Below are 22,957 nucleotides of genomic sequence, written 5' to 3'. Positions count from 1 at the left end.
CCGCACTCCCCATAGTGCTCCATCCCCCATGCAGCGCACTCCCCATCGTGCTCCATCCCCTATGCTGCGCACCCCCCATCGTGCTCCATCTCCCATGCTGCGCACTCCCAAACGTGCTCCATCCGCCATGCTGCGCACTCCCAAACGTGGTCCATCCGCCATGCTGCGCACTCCCAAACGTGCTCCATCCGCCATACTCCGCACTCCCCATCGTGCTGCATCCCCCATGCTGCGCACTCCCAAACGTGCTCCATCCACCATGCTGCGCACTCCCAAACGTACTCCATTCCGTATGCTGCGCACCCCCCATCGTGCTCCATCTCCCATCCTGCGCACTCCCAAACGTGCTCCATTCGCCATGCTGCGCACTCCCAAACATGCTCCATTCGCCATGCTGCGCACTCCCAAACGTGCTCCATCCGCCATGCTGCGCACTCCCCATCGTACCCCATCCCCCATGCTGCGCACTCCCAAACGTGCTCCATCCGCCATGCTGCGCACTCCCCATCGTGCTCCATCTCCCATGCTGCGCACTCCCAAACGTGCCCCATCCGCCATGCTGCGCACTCCCAAACGGGGTCCATCCGCCATGCTGCGCACTCCCAAACGTGCTCCATCCGCCATACTCCGCACTCCCCATCGTGCTGCATACCCCATGCTGCGCACTCCCAAACGTGCTCCATCCACCATGCTGCGCACTCCCAAACGTGCTCCAGCCGCCATGCTGCGCACTCCCAAACGTGCTCCAGCCGCCATGCTGCGCACTCCCAAATGTGCTCCATCCGCCATGCTGCGCACTCCCAAACGTACTCCATCCGCCATGCTGCGCACTCCCAAACGTGCTCCATCCGCCATGCTGCGCACTCCCAAACGTGCTCCATCCGCCATGCTGCGCACTCCCAAACGTGCTCCATCCGCCATGCTGCGCACTCCCAAACGTGCTCCATCCGCCATGCTGCGCACTCCCAAACGTGCTCCATCTGCCATGCTGCGCCAGCATCAGCCTCTCTGTCCCCAGCATCAGCCTCTCTGTCCCCAGCATCAGCCTCTCTCCTCCCAGCATCAGCCTCTCTCCTCCCAGCATCAGCCTCTCTGTCCCCAGCATCAGCCTCTCTGTCCCCAGCATCAGCTTCTCTGTCCCCAGCATCAGCCTCTCTGTCTCCAGCATCAGCCTCTCTGTCCCCAGCATCAGCCTCTCTGTCCTCAGAATCAGCCTCTCTGTCCCCAGCATCAGCCTCTCTGTCCCCAGCATCAGCCTCTCTGTCCCCAGCATCAGCCTCTCTGTCTCCAGCATCAGCCCCTCTGTCCCCAGCATCAGTCTCTCTGTCTCCAGCATCAGCTTCTCTGTCCCCAGCATCAGCCTCTCTGTCCCCAGCATCAGCCTCTCTGTCTCCAGCATCAGCCTCTCTGTCCCCAGCATCAGCCTCTCTGTCCCCAGCATCAGCCTCTCTGTCTCCAGCATCAGCCTCTCTGTCCCCAGCATCAGCCTCTCTGTCCCCAGCATCAGCCTCTCTGTCCCCAGCATCAGCCTCTCTCATCCCAGCATCAGCCTCTCTGTCTCCAGCATCAGCCTCTCTGTCTCCAGCATCAGCCTCTCTGTCCCCAGCATCAGCCTCTCTGTCCCCAGCATCAGCCTCTCTGTCTCCAGCATCAGCCTCTCTGTCTCCAGCATCAGCCTCTCTGTCCCCAGCATCAGCCTCTCTGTCCCCAGCATCAGCCTCTCTGTCCCCAGCATCAGCCTCTCTGTCTCCAGCATCAGCCTCCCCATCCCAGCATCAGCCTCTCTGTCCCCAGCATCAGCCTCTCTGTCCCCAGCATCAGCCTCTCTGTCCCCAGCATCAGCCTCTCTGTCTCCAGCATCAGCCTCTCTGTCTCCAGCATCAGCCTCTCCGTCTCCAGCATCAGCCTCCCCATCCCAGCATCAGCCTCTCTGTCCCCAGCATCAGCCTCTCCATCCCAGCATCAGCCTCTCCGTCTCCAGCATCAGCCTCCCCATCCCAGCATCAGCCTCCCCATCACAGCATCAGCCTCTCCGTCTCCAGCATCAGCCTCCCCATCCCAGCCTTCCCCAGGATCAGCCTCTCTCCTCCCAGCCTCCTCCAGCACGCCGTGCTCCTCTGCCAACACTCACAGATCCGATCGCATACACTCACACACACACACACACCCGATCGCATACACTCACACACACCTGATCGCATACACTCACACACACCTGATCGCATACACTCACACACACCCGATCGCATACACTCACACACACCTGATCGCATACACTCACACACACCCGATCGCATACACTCACGCACACACACACTGACGATATCGCACATCCACGCTCATACTCACAACATCCGGAGATACCACATGCTTCTGGCCATGTGATCCTCCGGCAGGTCCTGGAAGCTCACAGCACAGTATCGAGGCCGAGAAGCAAGCGATATCGCCGGATGCTGTGAGTATGTGGATGCGATGTGATGTATGTGTGATGTGTGTGTGAGAGTGAGTGTGAGCCGGTGTACACTGGTAACTATGATACACATCGGGTAACTAAGGGACCTTAGTTACCCGATGTGTATAATGGTTACCAGCGTTCACGGGCTCCGTCAAGATCCCAGCATCGCAAGGTTATGTCTGGCGCTGCTGGGATCCTGACGGAGCCGGTGTAGAAGCAAGCGATATCCCAGGATGTTGTGAGTGTGTGGATGTAATGTGTGAGGTGTGTGTGAGAGTGAGTGTGATTTTATGTGTGTGTACTCACCTGGGAATCGGAGCTCCGTGTCAGTTGGGCCAGAGCGAGCGTGCATTGCGTGAGGGGGGCAGGGCCTGCAGAGACCCGGGGCGAGAGGCCAATCCATGTGGGGGGGCGGGGCCATGGCGAGCCCAGCGGCCAATCAGCTTTGTGTCACCGTAAGGACACAATTTCGGAGCATGACAGACAGACAGACAGACAGACAGACAGAATAAGGCAATTATATATATAGATGTATTGTTCTGGAAGCAGATCTGTGTTCAGCCTATATTCCTAATAGCTCATTTGCATATAAGAAAACTGTCAATTTGTGTGGAATAAGCCATCGTATCATAGATATTAAGGTGTCACTTTATTCAGCCCTCTATGAGCTGCATGCCTATATAAACGGCTTATAAGCATTGATCTGCTGACAGATTGCCTTTACTGTGTCAATTCAGAGAAATATCACTATTTCTAACCAAGCTGGATTGTTTCACAAGGTTTGTATTTCCATAGTGATTTTACCTTTATTTCCAGCTGATGTTAGATTATACTAAACTAGTTTTAATTTACAAACAAAATGAACAAATATTTTAAAAAAACATTTCAATAAAAAACTATCAAGACAAAAGATTAATTTGATGCCCCAGCTCTGCCAAAGCTAGCACGTGGGTTGTCCCCAGCTGGCACACTGGTCGCTTGCCCTGCTATACACACTTCCAAGCTAGATGCATGTAAAAATTACTGGCTAAATACTGTATGTATAATTATTTCCGTTTCTCCATGCTGCATTCCATCAAATCTCAAGTCTGTACTTTTGTTGGGTTTTTTTGGCAATAATTTAAGACATCTTAGAAAATATCTTAAAGAGGTTTGTCCCCTATTTTTACATTGGTGGCCTATCCTTAGGATAGGTCATTAATGTCTGATCGCGTCCGACACGCCGCACCCCTACCGATCTCTGTTCTCGGTCGGCAGCAGACAGCCGGAAATGCTCAGTTCCATAGCTGCTAAATCTTCTGATAGCAACCGCTGCTGGGTATTGCACATCCACCTCCAAGTTATTAGAATGGGAGGCAGATGTGCAGTACCCGGCCACGGCCGCTATGAGAAGATGGAGCAGCTACGGAACTGAACATTTCCGGCTGTCTGCTGTCGCTGCCGGGACCGAGAACAGCTGATCGGCAGGGGTGCGGGATGTTGGACCCCGGCTGATCAGACATTGATGACCTAACCTAAGGATAGGCCATCAATGTAAAAGTAGTGGGCAACCCCTTTAAAATAAGATGTTCCATAATTGTTTCTTGACAATGCATATGTTATACTAATATATGAGACAGATTATTGTGGATAGACAAGCGCAATAGAGTCTTACCCAAAAAACAGAGAATAGATCAGGAGGGCTAGTTGCTCACCTTGTATGGTTGCGTGACTGAAGTGACCAGGCAGGGAGGCCTCTGGCTGTGTAGTCGTGGCAGCACTATGGTGCAGGCCCATCCCTGTCTTCATCACTTCTTTAGAGTTAAAGCAGTGTGTGTCAGTGTCTTCGTTCTCCATTACACAAAAAGACTTCAGGCAGGAGTTGAATGCAATAAAAGAGAACATTTATTCAGCACAGTCCAATAATCCGAACAGCAGACAGTAAAGAAACAGGCAGTTGTAGACTTTCAGTGGAGCTGGGAACACCCTGACCAAACGCCACCTCGGGTGGGGATATGCCCTCCGTACTCTACTTCCTTCGGGACACCCACTATTCAGCCAAGCATACACCGGACCCACACCGGCAGAATAGGCTCTGAGGTTGCGTCCACCTCCTTATCTCCGGTGTCCCGTGCTGTTTCGCTCACACTCTGCCCAAGTGCACACACTGCTGTCCCGGATTTCACAGCTTGACAGACACTCCGGTAAAAATCACTCCGGTCAGCGGATCACGGCCATATTAGTGGAGCTGGGGACACTCTGACCAAACGTCACCTCGGGTGGGGATATGCCCTCCGTACTCTACTTCCTTCGGGACACCCACTATTCAGCCAAGCATACACCGGACCCACACCGGCAGAATAGGCTCTGAGGTTACGTTCACCTCCTCCTCCTTGGTGTCCCTTGATGTTACGCTCACACAATCGCACTTGCCGCTGCAGATGCTCGCACTCCGCTGACCCGGATCTCTCTACCCCACACACATTCAGACCTAGCCTAGATATCCGGCCGACTCCTCCTCCCCGGTGGCAACAGCCGTCCCACCCGGCCACTAGGGGGTGCCCTCACACATCACATAAAAACATAAAATTCAACATTTTTAATAATCACAGTGCCAGGTAACTATGTTAAACTAGTAGGGGGTAGGCCCACCCACTACATGCCTCCCCTCTTAAAATCCGAGCCTCCCGGCAAGGCTCTTAAACCCATAAAAACATAAACACATAAAAACCTTTCGGTTCAGTCCTCAACAGCGGCACCAGTTCAGCGGCGCTCCCGGTCTTGAGGGGCGCTTGATGGCGCAACAGCGCTCCCGGTCTCTGGATAGCGCCCGGAGGCTCGACAGCGCTCCCGGTCTTAGATGTGCGCCCGGAGGCTTCAATAGCGCTCCCGGTCTTTGCTGAAGGTGCCCGGAGGCTTCAATAGCGCTCCCGGTCTTTGCTGAAGGTGCCCGGAGGCTTCAATAGCGCTCCCGGTCTTTGCTGCAGGGCAACAGGCCCGTGAAACTTTCCAACAAAAACAACTTTCTGCCGGTTTACAACCATCCCGGTCTTAACAGGTGCTGGAGCGAACAGCTTACTCTGGGGGCCAGGCTCTCTTCCATTCTTCCGCTTGAGCCTGGATATAGGCCCCCAGAGTTTGTCCTGGCTGGCGGCGGATCCGCCTGAAAGTCACCGGAGCGTAGCACGGCTCCTCCGGCACAGCTGCTGCAGCACCTCTTGGTGGTGATGGCGTCTCCGCCCGGGACGGTGGTGGTGCGGCGGGCGACGCGTCCAGCATAAAAACTGGCCTGTTGTTGACATTTTGCGTCACCGCCACCACGGTTGGAAGCCTCTCCGGATCGAGGGCTGGCTCTGCCTCTGCTTCCGGGGCAGCCGTCGGTACGCGCCGGGGTTGAGGAGGCGCGGCCGGTCTGGTACGGCTCTGTCGTCGCTCTTGCTGCTCTTCCCAGGCAATCTCCTCCTGCCACTGCTCCGCTTCCCGGGTGGTGGGCATGCGGGAAACACACACCGCGAACAGACCGCGGCTGCCTTTGTCCGGCAAGAAGCTGACTTTCTCGCCCGGCCACAGGGTATGGAGTCGCTTGGGGAGTCCTTCTACATCCAGGTGAACTCGGTTGTAAAAGTAGTCATCCCCGGTCTCTACTTCACGGATGAATCCATACCCCTCCTGCTGGTTGAATTTGACAACCACCCCGGTCACGAACTGCTGAGCCAGATCTTCTCCACCGGGGCCGGACAGCATTTCCCGGACTATGGTCTCAGCCATGAGCCGTTCCCGGACGGGATCAGGCTTCGGGGGCGGAACACTGGGACGCGCCCTCTCCGGCGGGGCGATGACTGGGTCCCAGAAGAAGCCCAGGTGGTCCTCCTCTAGACGCTCGGCTAACTCTTCGGCCGACTCCGGCACCGGAACAAATGGTGTGGCAGCGGCGTTAAGCTGCGGGGTGTCCCAAGGGAAAACAGCAACTCCCGGACGGCTTGGCATGGGCGGGGTAGCATAGGTCGCCTTCACTTCCGTAATGGTGCTCCCGGTTTGAGCGTCCCACGAGGTCTTCCAAGAGACCTTGTCCGGTCTGGTAGAGCCTCCCGGCCCAATGGGGAGATCCGCTATCGCGGCCTCGTTAGCAGGGGCGAACCGGGGTCGGCCTCGGCCAAGGCTGATGAGGGCCATGGTCGTCGCCAACTCCGCAGGTTGCCCAAAGTTCTCCATCTCGATAATCACTGGTAATGGCGGTGATGTCGACACTGAGACTGGAGGAAGTGGAGGCGGGTTTTCGTTTCCCGCTTTTGAACAAACTCCACCCCCAGCCTTGCGCATCATTTCGACTCCTCCGCCGAGGTACTTCTTTTTCCTTTTTTTAGTCTTCAATGCCCTGGAGCTGGCGCCTCCCCTCTTTGGGCGGAGTACTCTGTCCTTTTTCTTCGGCGCCGGCCAGCCCCAGGCTCTTCTTTCGGCGCCAACTTTTCGCGCCCTTTCTTCCTCACAGATAACGGCCTCCTTGCCGCCATCTTGTGCCCGGTCCAACGCCTTGGGCACTTCTTCCTCCCACCGTGGGACTGGAACTCTTCTTTCATCGTCCGAATTCCGTGCTTCAGGCACTACTTGGTCTTCAGACTCCTGGTTCTCCGGCAAGGGACTTGGATCCTGCCGACTACGCCACATGAAGTGACCAGGCAGGGAGGCCTCTGGCTGTGTAGTCGTGGCAGCACTATGGTGCAGGCCCATCCCTGTCTTCATCACTTCTTTAGAGTTAAAGCAGTGTGTGTCAGTGTCTTCGTTCTCCATTACACAAAAAGACTTCAGGCAGGAGTTGAATGCAATAAAAGAGAACATTTATTCAGCACAGTCCAATAATCCGAACAGCAGACAGTAAAGAAACAGGCAGTTGTAGACTTTCAGTGGAGCTGGGAACACCCTGACCAAACGCCACCTCGGGTGGGGATATGCCCTCCGTACTCTACTTCCTTCGGGACACCCACTATTCAGCCAAGCATACACCGGACCCACACCGGCAGAATAGGCTCTGAGGTTGCGTCCACCTCCTTATCTCCGGTGTCCCGTGCTGTTTCGCTCACACTCTGCCCAAGTGCACACACTGCTGTCCCGGATTTCACAGCTTGACAGACACTCCGGTAAAAATCACTCCGGTCAGCGGATCACGGCCATATTAGTGGAGCTGGGGACACTCTGACCAAACGTCACCTCGGGTGGGGATATGCCCTCCGTACTCTACTTCCTTCGGGACACCCACTATTCAGCCAAGCATACACCGGACCCACACCGGCAGAATAGGCTCTGAGGTTACGTTCACCTCCTCCTCCTTGGTGTCCCTTGATGTTACGCTCACACAATCGCACTTGCCGCTGCAGATGCTCGCACTCCGCTGACCCGGATCTCTCTACCCCACACACATTCAGACCTAGCCTAGATATCCGGCCGACTCCTCCTCCCCGGTGGCAACAGCCGTCCCACCCGGCCACTAGGGGGTGCCCTCACACATCACATAAAAACATAAAATTCAACATTTTTAATAATCACAGTGCCAGGTAACTATGTTAAACTAGTAGGGGGTAGGCCCACCCACTACATGACACACAACCAGTAATACAGGCATAGTGCAGGTAACGCAGAATCCACGTGCCCCAAGGCCAAATGGGAAGTACCGGAACCAGAATAAAATCATGGAAAAAGAACCATGCTGCTGCAGAAACATGTATGTCCAATACACCGGATGATGTGTGAGAGGTGGTTTACTCCTATGCGTTTCAAAGTGAACCCCACTTCTGATTCAGGAAACCCATTTTGGTAGATTTCCTAAAGAAGAAGTGAGGTTTCACTTTGAAATGCGTAGAAATAAAGAACCTCTCACACATCATCCAATATATGACACAGGTATCCATGTGCCAGTAGATATGTGAGATGTGTGGAACATAGTAGTCATCTTCCATGACTAAACACAAATTGGTAGGCAATGGCATAACTTGAAGCTCAAAATCTCAAAATATCAGTGCAAAATCTCCAACAGGGCCCTAATTATCATGGGTCTGTAATAATATTGATAATATAATATGGGCCAAATGGACCGTTTGGGTCCATTAAGCTCCAGGACCAGGGTCAGATTGCAACACCTGCAAATTTTATACTTACGCCTTGATGGTAGGTATGAAAGTCTTTCTTGCATACCAACTACCTTGAACCTTGGGGTTTCCTCAAACCTCGATAAATGTTTTCACTAAAACAGAAAACTGACTTCAGTTTGCTCAAAGGTACTATGTAAAGCCGAAAACATTTCAGAAGTAAATTATTCTAACACTACAAGAGTTCTAAACTCCTTTGCCAACTACCTTATACCAAGCTTCTTTAAGGCTTTAGGTGTTCCTCACTAGTGGAAAGATTTTTGGGTGGTTCTCCAAAAGCAATCATGTTGGAAATCACCGGATCAACTCGTTCTCTCATTGTCATATTTGCAACAGCTCTTGTATTATGACCCAGCAATATGGATTGGTGATAAGGATGTTATTCTAAGTAACAAGATGTAAAGTCAGAGAGTAGCTCACGTCCTTCTATTTACATAGTACAGGTGAATATGTGACCGAAAGGTTTTTTTTTCACACTGATACCTCTGGATGTTTTTAATGGCACCAATACTTGCTTATATTTGCCTTCGGTTTATTTGTCACCTGAGGATTAACGGTCACAGTCTAGCACAATCACGTTTTCTCTGAAGTTAGATTAACGCTTTTAGGATGTGTAAATGCTTGCTTTTATTGTAACCTGATACACTGTATTTGTTACTGAGCTCTCTAGGTGACAAAGATAATTATGTTTATTCCATATACCACAAGTTTACAGCGTGGCTCTACTGAAACGATGGAGCTAATCTAGAGTGCATGTCCGGTGTGAATATGGACAGGGCTGCCCAAAGTAGTGGAATGTCAGCAGTTAAAGGGAGATTCCTGTTTCAGTGGACAAGTTATAGTGTCGTGAAAAAGAAATTCTCCCCTTTTCTGATACACTTCATGGCTATGTCTACACAGAATATTTTGAGGAGTTTTTTAGCATATCTTCTTAAAAAAATACAAAGACAAAACAAAGCCTGAAAAATGCCTTAAAATAGAAAGGTTCTTCCAACTTATTTCTATTGTGTAACCACTTTGCTGTTCATATGTTCAGTGTTTTTTACTTATGTAAACAAAGCCCATCAGTGCCTCATGGTTTTTAAGATCTCTACTTCTCATCATTCTATTGGAACATTCAATGTTTACTTCTAGTAAAATTAAAATCATCCTTGTCATGGGATGCACATATAGGTTCTAACAGAATGACAACAAAAAGATCTTGAAAACCTGGAGGAAATGATATAGAAAATACAGTTGTGCTCAAAAATTTACATACCCCGGCAGATTTTTTGCTTTTTTGGCCTTTTTACAGAGAATATAAAAATGATAACACAAAATCCTTTTTTCCCACTCATGGTTAGTGTTTGGGTCAAGTCATTTAGTTTCAAACTACTGTGCTTTCTCTTTTTAAATCAAAAACATCCAAATGACCCTGATCAAAAGTTCACATACCCCAGTTCTTAATACCGTGTATTGCCCCCTCTAACATCAATGACAACTTGAAGTCTTTTGTGGTAGTTGTGGATGAGACTCTTTATTTTCTCAGATGGTAAAACTGCCCATTCTTCTTGGCAAAAAGAGCCCTATTCCTGTAAATTCCTGGTCTTTCTTGCATGAACTGCATGCTTGAGTTCTCCCCACAGTGGCTCAATGATATTGAGGTCAGGAGACTGAGATGGCCTCTCCAGAACCTTCACTTTGTTCTGCTGTAGCCAATGACAGGTTGACTTGGCCTTGTGTTTTGGATCATTGTCATGTTGGAACGTCCAAGTACATCCCATGTGCAGCTTCCGGGCTGATGAGCGCAAATTTGCCTCAAGTAGTTGCTGATAACATGTTGCATTTATCTTTCCTTCAACTTTGACCAAGTTTCCTGTAGCTCACACATCCCCACATCATCAGCGATCCACATCCATTTAGCAAAAAAAAAAAGAGAACTTTTATTTGCTAAACAGCCCTTTAATCCCCGAATGACCTGCAATGTATATTTTCACCACAGGCCACTTGCAGGCTGCATAAAGTGGGCTCAGCACCACACCAGGTGGAAGATGACTGTGTAACACAGCCAGCACCAGCATCTTCCTGCAACAGCAGCAATGGGAGCTTGCTCTGATCACTGCTGTTTAACATATTAAATGCCACTGTCAATCACTGTAAGGGGCATTTAAGTATCTAGTTTACTAGTGCATGTGATAATGCGGGGAACTGATTGGTTACTGTGGCAGCTAGGGACGTCCTAAAGACCCCCATGGCTGCCATGTTAGCCAGTTACTTACACTAATTAATGCAATATACTGTAGTACTGCAGTAAATAGTATGAGTCCTAAAACAATCACAAGTTAAGGACCCTTAAGGCGAGTTAAAAATATTGTAAAAGAAATATAAAAAAAACCCAAACTCTGCCTTTTTCCCCTGTTCAAAACAAAGAAATAAAAAAGAATGTAAATAAAATAAACATATTTCTGTTAATGCCTTTGTAAAAGTCCCATTTATCAAAATGCTAAATTATTCTAACTGTACACTAAATGTCAAAACTATCAAAATTAAATAAACAACAAACTTGAACTTTTTCAATTGCTGCACTTTTGTTAATGGCTAAACTAAAATATCTCTTTTTTTTTTTTTACAGCCTAGAGTAGTGTATGTGACAACATCTAAAAATGTGTATTCCCCATTGGCATGGTATATACCATTTGTGTGCACAGTTGGTGCTTTGCTTCTACTTGGGCTCCTTGGATTACTAATTTACCTTCTTGCAAAGTACTGTCCATGCCCTGGACGTACTAAACCGGAAACGGAACCACTGTGAGTATTATGGTAAAATTGTATGCCGTTTGTGGATTTCACTTCAGGTGAAATGTTCCATCTAATATAGACATACAGTGCCTACAAGTAGTATTCAACCCCCTGCAGATTTAGCAGGTTTACACATTCGGAATTAACTTGGCATTGTGACATTTGGACTGTAGATCAGCCTGGAAGTGTGAAATGCACTGCAGCAAAAAAGAATGTTATTTATTTTTTTATTTTTTTTTTAAATTGTGAAAAGTTTATTCAGAGGGTCATTTATTATTCAACCCCTCAAACCACAAGAATTCTGTTTGGTTCCCCTAAAGTATTAAGAAGTATTTCAGGCACAAAGAACAATGAGCTTCACATGTTTGGATTAATTATCTCTTTTTCCAGCCTTTTCTGACTAATTAAGACCCTCCCCAAACTTGTGAACAGCACTCATACTTGGTCAACATGGGAAAGACAAACGAGCATTCCAAGGCCATCAGAGACAAGATCGTGGAGGGTCACAAGGCTGGCAAAGGGTACAAAACCCTTTCCAAGGAGTTGGGCCTACCTGTCTCCACTGTTGGGAGCATCATCCGGAAGTGGAAGGCTTATGGAACTACTGTTAGCCTTCCACGACCTGGACAGCCTTTGAAAGTTTCCACCTGTGCCGAGGCCAGGCTTGTCCGAAGAGTCAAGGCTAACCCAAGGACAACAAGGAAGGAGCTCCGGGAAGATCTCATGGCAGTGGGGACATTGGTTTCAGTCAATACCATAAGTAACGTACTTCACCGCAATGGTCTCCGTTCCAGACGAGCCCGTAAGGTACCTTTACTTTCAAAGCGTCATGTCAAGGCTCGTCTACAGTTTGCTCAAGATCACTTGGAGGACTCTGAGACAGACTGGTTCAAGGTTCTCTGGTCTGATGAGACCAAGATCGAGATCTTTGGTGCCAACCACACACGTGACGTTTGGAGACTGGATGGCACTTCATACGACCCCAAGAATACCATCCCTACAGTCAAGCATGGTGGTGGCAGCATCATGCTGTGGGGCTGTTTCTCAGCCAAGGGGCCTGGCCATCTGGTCCGCATCCATGGGAAGATGGATAGCACGGCCTACCTGGAGATTTTGGCCAAGAACCTCCGCTCCTCCATCAAGGATCTTAAGATGGCTCATCATTTCATCTTCCAACAAGACAATGACCCAAAGCACACAGCCAAGAAAACCAAGGCCTGGTTCAAGAGGGAAAAAATCAAGGTGTTGCAGTGGCCTAGTCAGTCTCCTGACTTTAACCCAATTGAAAACTTGTGGAAGGAGCTCAAGATTAAAGTCCACATGAGACACCCAAAGAACCTAGATAACTTGGAGAAGATCTGCATGGAGGAGTGGGTCAAGATAACTCCAGAGACCTGTGCCGGCCTGATCAGGTCTTATAAAAGACGATTATTAGCTGTAATTGCAAACAAGGGTTATTCCACAAAATATTAAACTTAGGGGTTGAATAATAATTGACCCACACTTTTATGTTGAAAATTTATTAAAATTTAACTGAGCAACATAACTTGTTGGTTTGTAAGATTTATGCATCTGTTAATAAATCCTGCTCTTGTTTGAAGTTTGCAGGCTCTAACTTATTTGTATCTTATCAAACCTGCGAAATCTGCAGGGGGTTGAAGACTACTTGTAGGCACTGTATGAGTAAGGGCTATTTCACGTCTGTGCAATTTGTTCTGAGATCGTACTGCAATGCTCAGACTAGTCACGGCTCTCCTGACCTGAGCGAGACACCTTCATAAATTTCTATGCAGCTATCCGACTCGGGGCAGGAGATGCATGGTCAATCCGAGCATCGCGTACAATCTCGGACCAATTTATATATTTGCCTGAATACACTCTAAAGGTTATGTATGTCTCATGAACTACAAATATATGTGAGAAGTGAGTTATAATATCTGTCATATAAAGAGAAAAATTTTGTTTGTCTGGCTATTCAATTATGTCCTACATTTATCATATATGATAATCCTTTCTCATAACGCTGAACCCGCCGAACAGAACTTCAACAAGTCCACTCATTTCTAGTGAGCAGACATTGACTTTTTTAGTAAAATATTTAGGCATTAGATACCTGGATTATTTTTAACCCCTCTCACCTTATATAAAGTCTTTCATAATGTCAGATGTACAGTAAATACTATAACATATTTTCATAATGTTTATTTGTTTGTAATATTTGTAATCATTAGGAATTTGATTTGTATAATTCTGGCAGCATGAGAGTAGAGAAAAAAAATGCTCTTTGACTCTTTGGGCCGCTTTACACTCTACGACATCGCTAGCAATTGCTAGTGATGTCGAGCGTGATAGCACCCGCCCCCGTCGTTGTAACGATATGTGGTGATCGCTGCCGTAGCGAACATTATCGCTACGGCAGCATCCCATGCACATACCTGCTCTGCGACGTCGCTGTGACTGACGAGCAATCCCTCCCTCAAGGGGGAGGTGCTTTCGGCGTCACCGCGACGTCACAGCGACGTCACTAAGCGGCCGCCCAATCAAAGCGGAGGGGCGGAGATGAGCGGGACGAAAATCCCGCCCACCTACTTCCTTCCTCATTGCTGGTGGGACGCAGGTAAGGAGATGTTCCTCGTTTCTGCGGTGTCACACGTAGCGATATTTGCTGCCGCAGAAACGAGGAACAACATCGTTACTGCAGCAGCAACGATAATTGAGATTAGGGGGATGCCACCGATGAGCGATTTTGAATGTTTTTGCAATTATTCAAAATCGCTAATAGGTGTCACACACAACGACATCGCTAACGCGGCTTTAGCGATGTCGTAGGGTATAAAGCCACCTTTTGAGTTTGAAATATACTCTGTGTGTGTATATGTATATATTCATGTATATTATGGTACATTCATACATTGGATATAACTTTCATTTTATAGCCAACTGGATGTATAATATCTGTTATGTATTGCTATCACTTTTTACTTACACTTTCTTGTAATGTCATCTTTGTTTTATTCATTTCCAGAATAAAACCACCACCAGGTATGTAAAATTGTGTTACTTATGTTTTATGCAAAGCTGAGTAAGTCTAACCATTTAGTGCGCTTACTTATATAGTACCATGATATTCAGCAGCGCTTTACAGACATTATCATCACTGATCCCATTGGGGTCCACAATCTAAATGCCTTATCTTCAGAGCATCTAATAAAACCAGAGCACTAGGAGGAAACCTTCCCAAACATGGGAGAACATACAAATTCCTTGAAGATATTGTCTTTAGTGGGATTATCCAGCTATGGGCAGTCAATTTAATATCAATAATAACCACTAGAAAAAAAAGCACTAAAAAGTGTGCATTTTAAAGAGGTAGCTAGTAGAGATGCCAGGTCAGTAGTCTCTGACCACTAGATGGGAGACTCTCAAATTTCTTGCCTTTTGTGAATGCTGGAGTTGCTTTTAAGCCAGGCTGGCGGAACGTCATCTGTATATTCCGCCGTAATGATGATATCGCGCCAGCCTGGTTAATCAAAAGCCACACTGGAGATCCTGGAAGATAGGAGATTCGAGAGAATCCCATCCAGTGGCCAAAGACTACTGCCATGGCTGAATCACCAGAATAACACAATCGATCCACCCAACTCAGATAGTGAAAAACATGACCTTATTAGTGACATCCAAAATCAAAAAGGATAACAAATTAAAATGCAATGGCAAGACACAAATTTAGACTGGCAAGTGTTTGAATTATTTTTTAATTAAATAAATGTGTTAGATCACATAGAGTATATTCACAAAGAAATCTTTTTATATGGATTTTGCTCCAAAATTCAAAAACTGCTTCCTATACTCTTTGCACAATTTTTTGTTTTTTTATAAATTTTAATGAGAAAACACGGCACTGTTTTTTCTCTACGTAAAAAAAAAAAGTAAATTTTTCAGATGTTTCTGTTCACTGATTTAGAAGTAGAAAGCTCTATTTACAAAACCTGAGTCAAAATTCACACAAAAAACATGTTTGATTTTTGTGACATGCCCAAAATATTTTCAGTCAAAAACATCCACATCAAATAAATCTGTATGAATACACCCATAAATAGTTGATGAAAACACAGGTTATATAGGCTGATTTTACATAGCTACCATATGCCAATTATTACTTTGCAAGAGGAGGATCCAGACTGAAGCAAACTCCCAGTGTTGTAGAGCTCTAAGGAAAGCCAACCTTGGTTCTATAGATTCGCAAGGTGCAGCCGTAACACTGAATACTGCACACATTACACTAATTTAATGTAATCAATAACAATATTTTTTTTTTTCTTTATATATAGAAAAGAAGGTTAAGCAAGATGTTGTCTGGGTAAGTTTATGTATAATTTTATATAAATGTTTAAATAAAATAAATACATAATATTAAATAATGGGGTATTTTATCAATGTATAAATGTCAGATTTCTGGAATTTGGTAAACACTGAAAATATTGCATTATGACAAAGTCTTCTTACTCAATTTTATAATTTTGAGTCAAACACAATGCCAGAAATGTTTTTTTAAAATAGTAAGATACAGAGTAGCTTCTGTTTGTATGGACAAGCTGTGATAGGGAAAATAGAATATATTTCCCACAATTAAAATGGAATAATATAAAGTTTTACAAAACCGTATAGAATGTGCTGCAGGAATAGACAACATTGTACTTTAACCATTGCAATAAAGTACTTTTATTGGACCATTGGGACCATTGGGAGAGTGAATCATTATTACAGCAGCCATTCTATTTATTTTACAGGAAATGACCAAGTTAAACACTGTGTTTGATGGAGAAGCTATAGATCCAAGTAAGATATACATAAGATGCTCCCAGCTGTTTTTTGCACTGGTGTTACAGTATGTAGTTTAGCGCCTCTGTGTGCAGTATTCTGTATGTCCATGGTACAACATCCCTATAATTTTTCTGGAAACAGCACCTCTGTAGTCCACAGGTTCAGTATACTACTGCAGCGCGGTCTTATTTGTTTGAATGCAACTAAACGGCCATACCAGATATAGCCCATAGACGTCAAAGATACTATTTCACAAAAGGTTACATTTGGAAACTGAATTATTGTATCTCCCTTTGTATACAATTTTCCTGCTGAATTATTTTACCTTTTTCTTTAATATGTACTAGCTGTAGAATCCGACATTGCCCTGGATAGTAATTAAGTCTCTCTATCCCACTCTCCCTCTCTCCCACTCACCATTGAAATCCTATTAACTCACACATGAGCTGTCTTATATTAAGATTGTCCTTCATTCCCTATAGCAACCCACCAGAGCTCCTTGACCTGTAACAAAATAGAAGCATACCTGTGATTGGTTGCTATAGGCCACCTGATAAATATCCAGGGTAACTGTCAAAACAGCCAATATATTACCTCAAACATCCAGTTTCTGTGTGTCTCTTTCTGTGTGTGCGTCTCTTTCTGTGTGTGCGTCTTTCTGTGTGTGCGTCTCTTTCTGTGTGTGCGTCTCTTTCTGTGTATGTGTCTTTGTGTGTCTTTTTCTATGTGTGTGTCTCTTTCAGTGTGTGCGTCTCTTTGTGTGTATATTTCTATGTGTTTCTTTCTGTGTGTGTCTCTTTCTATGTGTCTTTCTATTTATGTGTCTGTTTGTTTCTTTTTCTGTCTGTGTGTCTCTTTCTGTGTGAGTGTGTCTCTTTCTGTGTCTCTTTAGGTGTGTCTGTCTCTTAGTGTGTCTCTCTTTCGGTGTGTCTATTTTGGTGTGTGTGTTTGTGTCTCCTTCTGTCCTTGTGCCTCTTTCTGTTTGAGTGTATCTCTTTCTATTACTTTCTGTGTGTCTGTCTCTTTCTGTGTGTAGGTATCTCTTTGTGTCTCTTTCTGTGTGGGGGTCTTTCTTTGCGTCTCTTTCTCTGTCCATAATAGGAGTCTATAATAACAGATCCATTCCCAGCTCCCTTGACTTTAATGTTAGCAGGTATTTTGGTGAATAACTGTAAAGTGCGGGGTGAAATGTTTCCCTCAAAACATAGTCTATAACGTTCCCAGAGTCAAATGAGGTGTCTGTGCAAGATTTTGTGATTCTAAATGCAGATTCCTTTAGCGGACACACACACACACACACACACACACACACACACACACACACACACACATACATACACTCAGTTTTATATATTTCGTGGCAACCTTTAGATTTGCATGAATGCTTCATCTGGGACAGCTTTGTAATTAATTCAGTAATTATAAATGTGTTAAAATAGCCAAGGTGGGGAATTATAAGTTTTAGCAGTGGGATGGCTAAATATTGTAGGGAATCTTAAAAGGTTTTTCAAAGATGACCTATTTTATCATTATTGTCTTGTCCTGTGTAAAAATAACAGCATGTGCTTTATGCATCTACTGCTGCTCCAGGCCTGCTTATCCGCTGATACCCAAAGTCTATGCTGATACGCTGGAGCATTGCTGTCACAACAGCAAATGACTGCTGCAGGCAATGACTGAGCTCTGCGGTAATACTGAGGTAGACAGCACTAGTTAAATACAGCTTCTCACTAGGATTAAAGAAACCAGACTTGCAGCATTCATTGGATGGCAGACACCAGTTTTCAAAAGAGAGTCCCTTAAATTGATTGACATGCTATAGGTGTGCACCATGTAACTATATATAGATTAAGGAAAGTTTCTGCAGTTGAAACACGCTTTTAGGCCTCTGCAACATTCACGTGAAAATCACGCACGTGCCGAGAGACACGTATTTCCCCTGCGTGTTGCATGCAGGTAAGTACGTGTCTCTGGTACGTGCGGGACACGTGTGTTCTACGTGTGCTATCCGCGATAGCACACGTAGAACCGGTAATTAACATACTCACGTGGTCCTTCCTGCTGTCCGCGCTGCTGTCCGTGGTGCTGATCCTCGGTCTCCAGCCCTCCCGTCTCCCCGCTGCTGCTGCTGCCAGGCAGTGAAGTGACTATTCAATGAGAATAATGAGCGGTGGTCGGCAGCAAGAGGCAGCAGCGGCAGAGACAGGAGGGCTGGAGAAGGTGAGTAAATGGTTTTTTTTTTTTTCACTGACACATGTGTTTTCTCCGGCGCGTGTCACACGGGACCGCATCCACACTACACCCGTGTGGTACGGGTGCGGGCCGTGTGACACCCGTGCTGCAGGAGAAAACACTGAAATGTCAGTGCTTTGAAAAATGCACACACGTACAAACGCACACACGTTCCGTGTGGTTTTACGTGTGTGTGTCTGCTGCAATAGGGTAGCATTGCTTAACGTGTCTCCGTGCCGCCGGTACGTGTAAAAAATGACAAACACGTGCCGGCGGCACGGATGTGTGTCACAGGCCTTAAGAAAAGAGATGGGAATAAGAATCTAGAACGCACATTGTAATGACAGCAATTTGCCTACACACACACACCATTGTTTATTCAGGTCTGGATGTGACCTGTACCCAGGTGTGAGCAAGCGCAGGCCGCTATAGGATAAAGCAACAAATGGGATAATATCAAAGTCCAGAAAAACAGTTTCATTATTAAGAGACAATAGGTCACGAATATATAAAATATATACTTTTTATCATGGACCAATATTATTTTGTAAATATACAGTACTGTGCTAAAGTTTTAGGGAGAATGCTTTCAAAAAGAGAAGTATTAATAGTTTATTTTTACCAATTAACAAAATTCAAAGTGAACAAAAGAGAAATGTAAATCCAATCAATATTTGGTGTGACTAGCCTTATGCGGGCGTCACACGGTACGATCTATCGTGTGATCACATGAGCGATCATACCCGCCCCCGTCGTTTGTGCGTCACGGGCAAATCGCTGCCCGTGTTGCACAAAGTCGTTAAACCGCCGTCACACGTACTTACCTGTTGAGCGACCTCGCAGTGGGCGGCCAACATTCTCTTCCTGAAGGTGGAGGGACGTTCGGCGTCACAGCGACGTCACACAGCCGCCGGCCAATAGAAGCGGAGGGGCGGAGATGAGCGGGACGTAAACATCCCGCCCACCTCCTTCCTTCCGCATAGCCGGCGGGTGCTGCGGGATGCAGGTAAGTTGTGTTCATCGTTCCCAGGGTGTCACACGGAGCAATGTGTGCTGCCCCGGGTACGATGAACTACCGGCGCCATGAAAAATAAACGATTTTTTAAAAATAAGCAACGTGTACATGACTCACGATTTGTGACCGATTCAGCGACGCTCGGAGGTGTCACACGAAACGACGTCACAAACGATGCTGGATGTGCATCACGAAAACTGTGACCCTGACGATGCATCGCACGATAGATCGTTTCGTGTGACGCCCACATTAGCCTTCAAACCAGCATCAATTCTTCGTAGCACACTTCTACTTGAGCACAATTTCAGAAGGAACTTGTTCTAAACATCATGGAGAACTAACCACAGATCTTCTGTGGATTTAACTTTGACAAATTCATCTGTTTCTTCATGTAATCGTAGACAGGATCAAAACCCGGACAGAATTTATTTTTAAAATATTTGCCTAAAACTTTTTCACAATAAAGTAGGTCTAGGATTTTTATGTCAAAATTTGAAGGGAGTGTGTATCAACGGATAATGGTAGTGACATGAGAGATGATTCTAGCGGTGGTAGGTAGAAAGCAGACCTGAGTAAGTGACCTCAGATTTGGGATTTTTCCTGCTCAAACCCATCACTAGAGTCTGGGACTAGAAGAATGACCCAAAAAGATGTGTGATTCAGTTTGTAGGAATAATAACTACAGATGATTTATACCTTTTTGTGTTTTCACTTTCTATAGTATTTTCTTCATTCTAAGTAATTTAATCTAATTATGTCTGAAATAAAAAATATAATTCTCATATATCACATTCACTATGACGTTGTCACTCATGTGTGTTCTTCATCCTTGTAGTCACAGGAAGTGTCTATGAGTACAATTCCAAGTCTGGAGCCAGAAGATGGAAAGACACAAACCAGCCAGTAATCCCTGCTCCAGTCTCACAGCAATTGCCAGTAAATACTATGGGGCAAACATCTGGACCGGTACAAACAAGTGGTACACCTAATAGAAAGGTCAAAACACCCAGCAGTGGAGCTAAAGCAGAAGATCTGACAAATACTGCAGTGCCAGGAACACCAAATAAGCTGCAAGCGCCTAAAGAAACGACAACCAATATTGAGCCTGAAAACAAAAATCCTTCTAACAGATCTCCATTGTCACCAAGACGTTCTCCTAAAGTATCTCCTAAAATACCCAAAACTCCAACTTAACAAAATGTAAACATTTAGATCTTCATCTAATGGCTGAGCACTGAACGGAATACGTCCTTAACCCCTTGAGTGCTGAACCAAGTGTACACTTAGATTTTACAAAACTGTACGTGAAAGCTTTCAGCTTCATCCAGCACTTTGAGTTTTTGATGTTGCACAGTTTCGTAAGCATTTCTGCACCTATTAAGTTTGTTAGGTTACTTGCATTGTTTTCATTGTGCTTCTGAGTTCATTTTTGACTCTGCACTCACATTTCAGTATGTCATGCTTTAAATAAAGCATCTTAGTTTTTGATACATATTTCCTAATAGTTTGTTTGACAACACTTTATTGATACCGTCATGTGTGGATTAAGTTTGTTTTTAGTGCATGTACGGTGTGTAAAACACACTAAAACCGAACGTCTTTTTTGTCTGGGGATGTTCCTCTACTGCAATTCTATGGGGAAAATCCACACATAAAATTAGCAAGAGAAATTGACATGTTGCAAATTTAAAAATCGCACCACAGGTCAGTTTACACAGCATTAAAAGAAGTACAATGGGCGAGAGATTTCTATAATTCCCTTTTACTTTGCTGGAGCTGTAACTCGCTGCGTTTTTGTGCACAGCCAAAATATAAAGCATGAAAAAGTCAACAAAATCTCATTGTGGGAACTTAACATTCTTGATACCTGTATTTGCTTTGTTTATAAGTATGTACACAATCTGTAATTAATATGAATTATATTTTATTATGTATATAATCACATTTTGATTTGGGTAGAAAGATAATAAAAATAAATTAATAGAAGATAAACTAATCTGTGTAATATGACAACTTACTACTAATTGTAAAATATCCTGGGGAAGTGAGAAGGAGGAGGGGGATTAAAATATAATTTGACATGTTTATATTCTGTGTGACCCATATCCTAGTACTGAGTCAACATGGTGCAATGTACAAAGATTAATATAACTGACTATAAACATTAGGTGGATGACGCACCCACCAGGGCCATGGGGCACTCATTACCGGGCCGCGGTTCTGTTTTTGGTCACGCCGCAGTGGCAGGGCCTGGTTCCGTGACCCCGGTGGTGTCATTTAAAAGGGGAAAATGATGGGGGGTAGTAGTTATAGTTTGTCATGACGCCACCTGTGGTACTTGGCCAGAGAATGGGACCTCTGGGGCAGATGGTGACGCAGCTTGGTTGGTATAGCTCTCCACAGGTAGAGCTGGGCCCCAGGGCAGATGGGAGTAGTAGTCTATGATGGCGGGGTGCAGGGCTCGGGGGCCGGCGAATAACGGAGCGACACAGGGATGCAGTCTCAAGGGTTTTTACTCACTGTAGCAGGTTCCACAGTAACACGACCAGTCAGTGACCGCCTTTGGAGTGCTGGGTTTCACTGCGATGGGCTCCAGTCGATCCTGGATAGTTCGGAGGTCAATACCGGTGCACCCTTCGTGTGTTCCTTTCCCTGGTCGTCTTCCTGCGCTGACTTCTCGCCCTTCTGTCATGTGCTTACACACACAGTGCCCTAAGCCGGTGTCCATGGATCCTTCATAAGGGGAGCCTGTCGACCTAGTCCCTTTGGTCCTATGTGGTCACCTTCCAGTGGATTCGTGTGCGGGTTTGGCTTTGGCCTCTGAAGTGACCTAAGCCTCCAGTTTTACTAGATGAACACATTGGTTCTTCTCCTCTAGTCTAGGTATCCCTGTTTGCTGTCAAGTTCCTCCATTCCAATGTTCTGTATGTGGAACGAGTCCACGGGGGGTTTGGCGCACTCCACGTGGGCCCTAGGACCCCTTCTGTCTTGTGCCTGAGTCGAGCTGCCCCAGCTTCAGACCACTGGTCTTTACTTCTCCACTGCTCCTTTCAACTGTCTAACTCTCTACAATCTACTCCCACTAACTAGACCACACCCCCAGGCCAGGTCGAGTAGGGGGAGGAAGGTGCCATCACCAGTGGTGGCTATTCATAGCATTAATGTCACCAGGCTCTAACCCTGACTGACCCGATGGGGAGCTGCTAAATGACTGTGTTTTGTATGAACCTTTGGATGACCTCTTCCTTACCCTGGGATGGGATACCACACCTCTGGCTGAGGTGCAGGACCTCTGTGGCGACTGAAGCCTCAGGGGCGCCACATGGACAATACTGCACATTTACTTACTTAACCACTGTCTATATCAATTTTCTGATATCTTAGTTTAAAGCTTTGCTACATAGAATGTCTTGGTTCACATCAAATCAGCAAAGTCAGCTAGGCTACTCCAAACCCTCCTTTTTTTTGCAGAACATTGATGTGTACTGGCCAGATGGTTTACCAAAAGGGATTGTTTGTCCTCTTTCAGGCTAT

At 46.1% G+C, this 22,957-nt stretch overlaps 1 protein-coding gene across 1 annotated transcript in view; it reads left to right on the top strand.

Annotated features, from left to right (window-relative positions):
* Positions 1-21,287, top strand: part of CDHR3 (cadherin related family member 3) — a 99,486-nt gene extending 78,199 nt beyond the window's left edge. The window contains exons 14-18 of the mRNA XM_075342568.1: positions 11,186-11,361; positions 14,378-14,394; positions 15,684-15,712; positions 16,143-16,191; positions 20,259-21,287. Coding sequence (XP_075198683.1) covers positions 11,186-11,361; positions 14,378-14,394; positions 15,684-15,712; positions 16,143-16,191; positions 20,259-20,617 — 630 coding nt within the window. The 3' untranslated portion in view covers positions 20,618-21,287. The remainder of the gene's footprint in view (positions 1-11,185; positions 11,362-14,377; positions 14,395-15,683; positions 15,713-16,142; positions 16,192-20,258) is intronic.
* The last annotated feature ends 1,670 nt before the right edge of the window (positions 21,288-22,957 follow it).

This window comes from Anomaloglossus baeobatrachus, chromosome 4, assembly GCF_048569485.1.
Source record: "Anomaloglossus baeobatrachus isolate aAnoBae1 chromosome 4, aAnoBae1.hap1, whole genome shotgun sequence".
Taxonomy (NCBI): domain Eukaryota; kingdom Metazoa; phylum Chordata; class Amphibia; order Anura; family Aromobatidae; genus Anomaloglossus; species Anomaloglossus baeobatrachus.
This window is presented reverse-complemented; position numbering and strand designations above follow the sequence as displayed.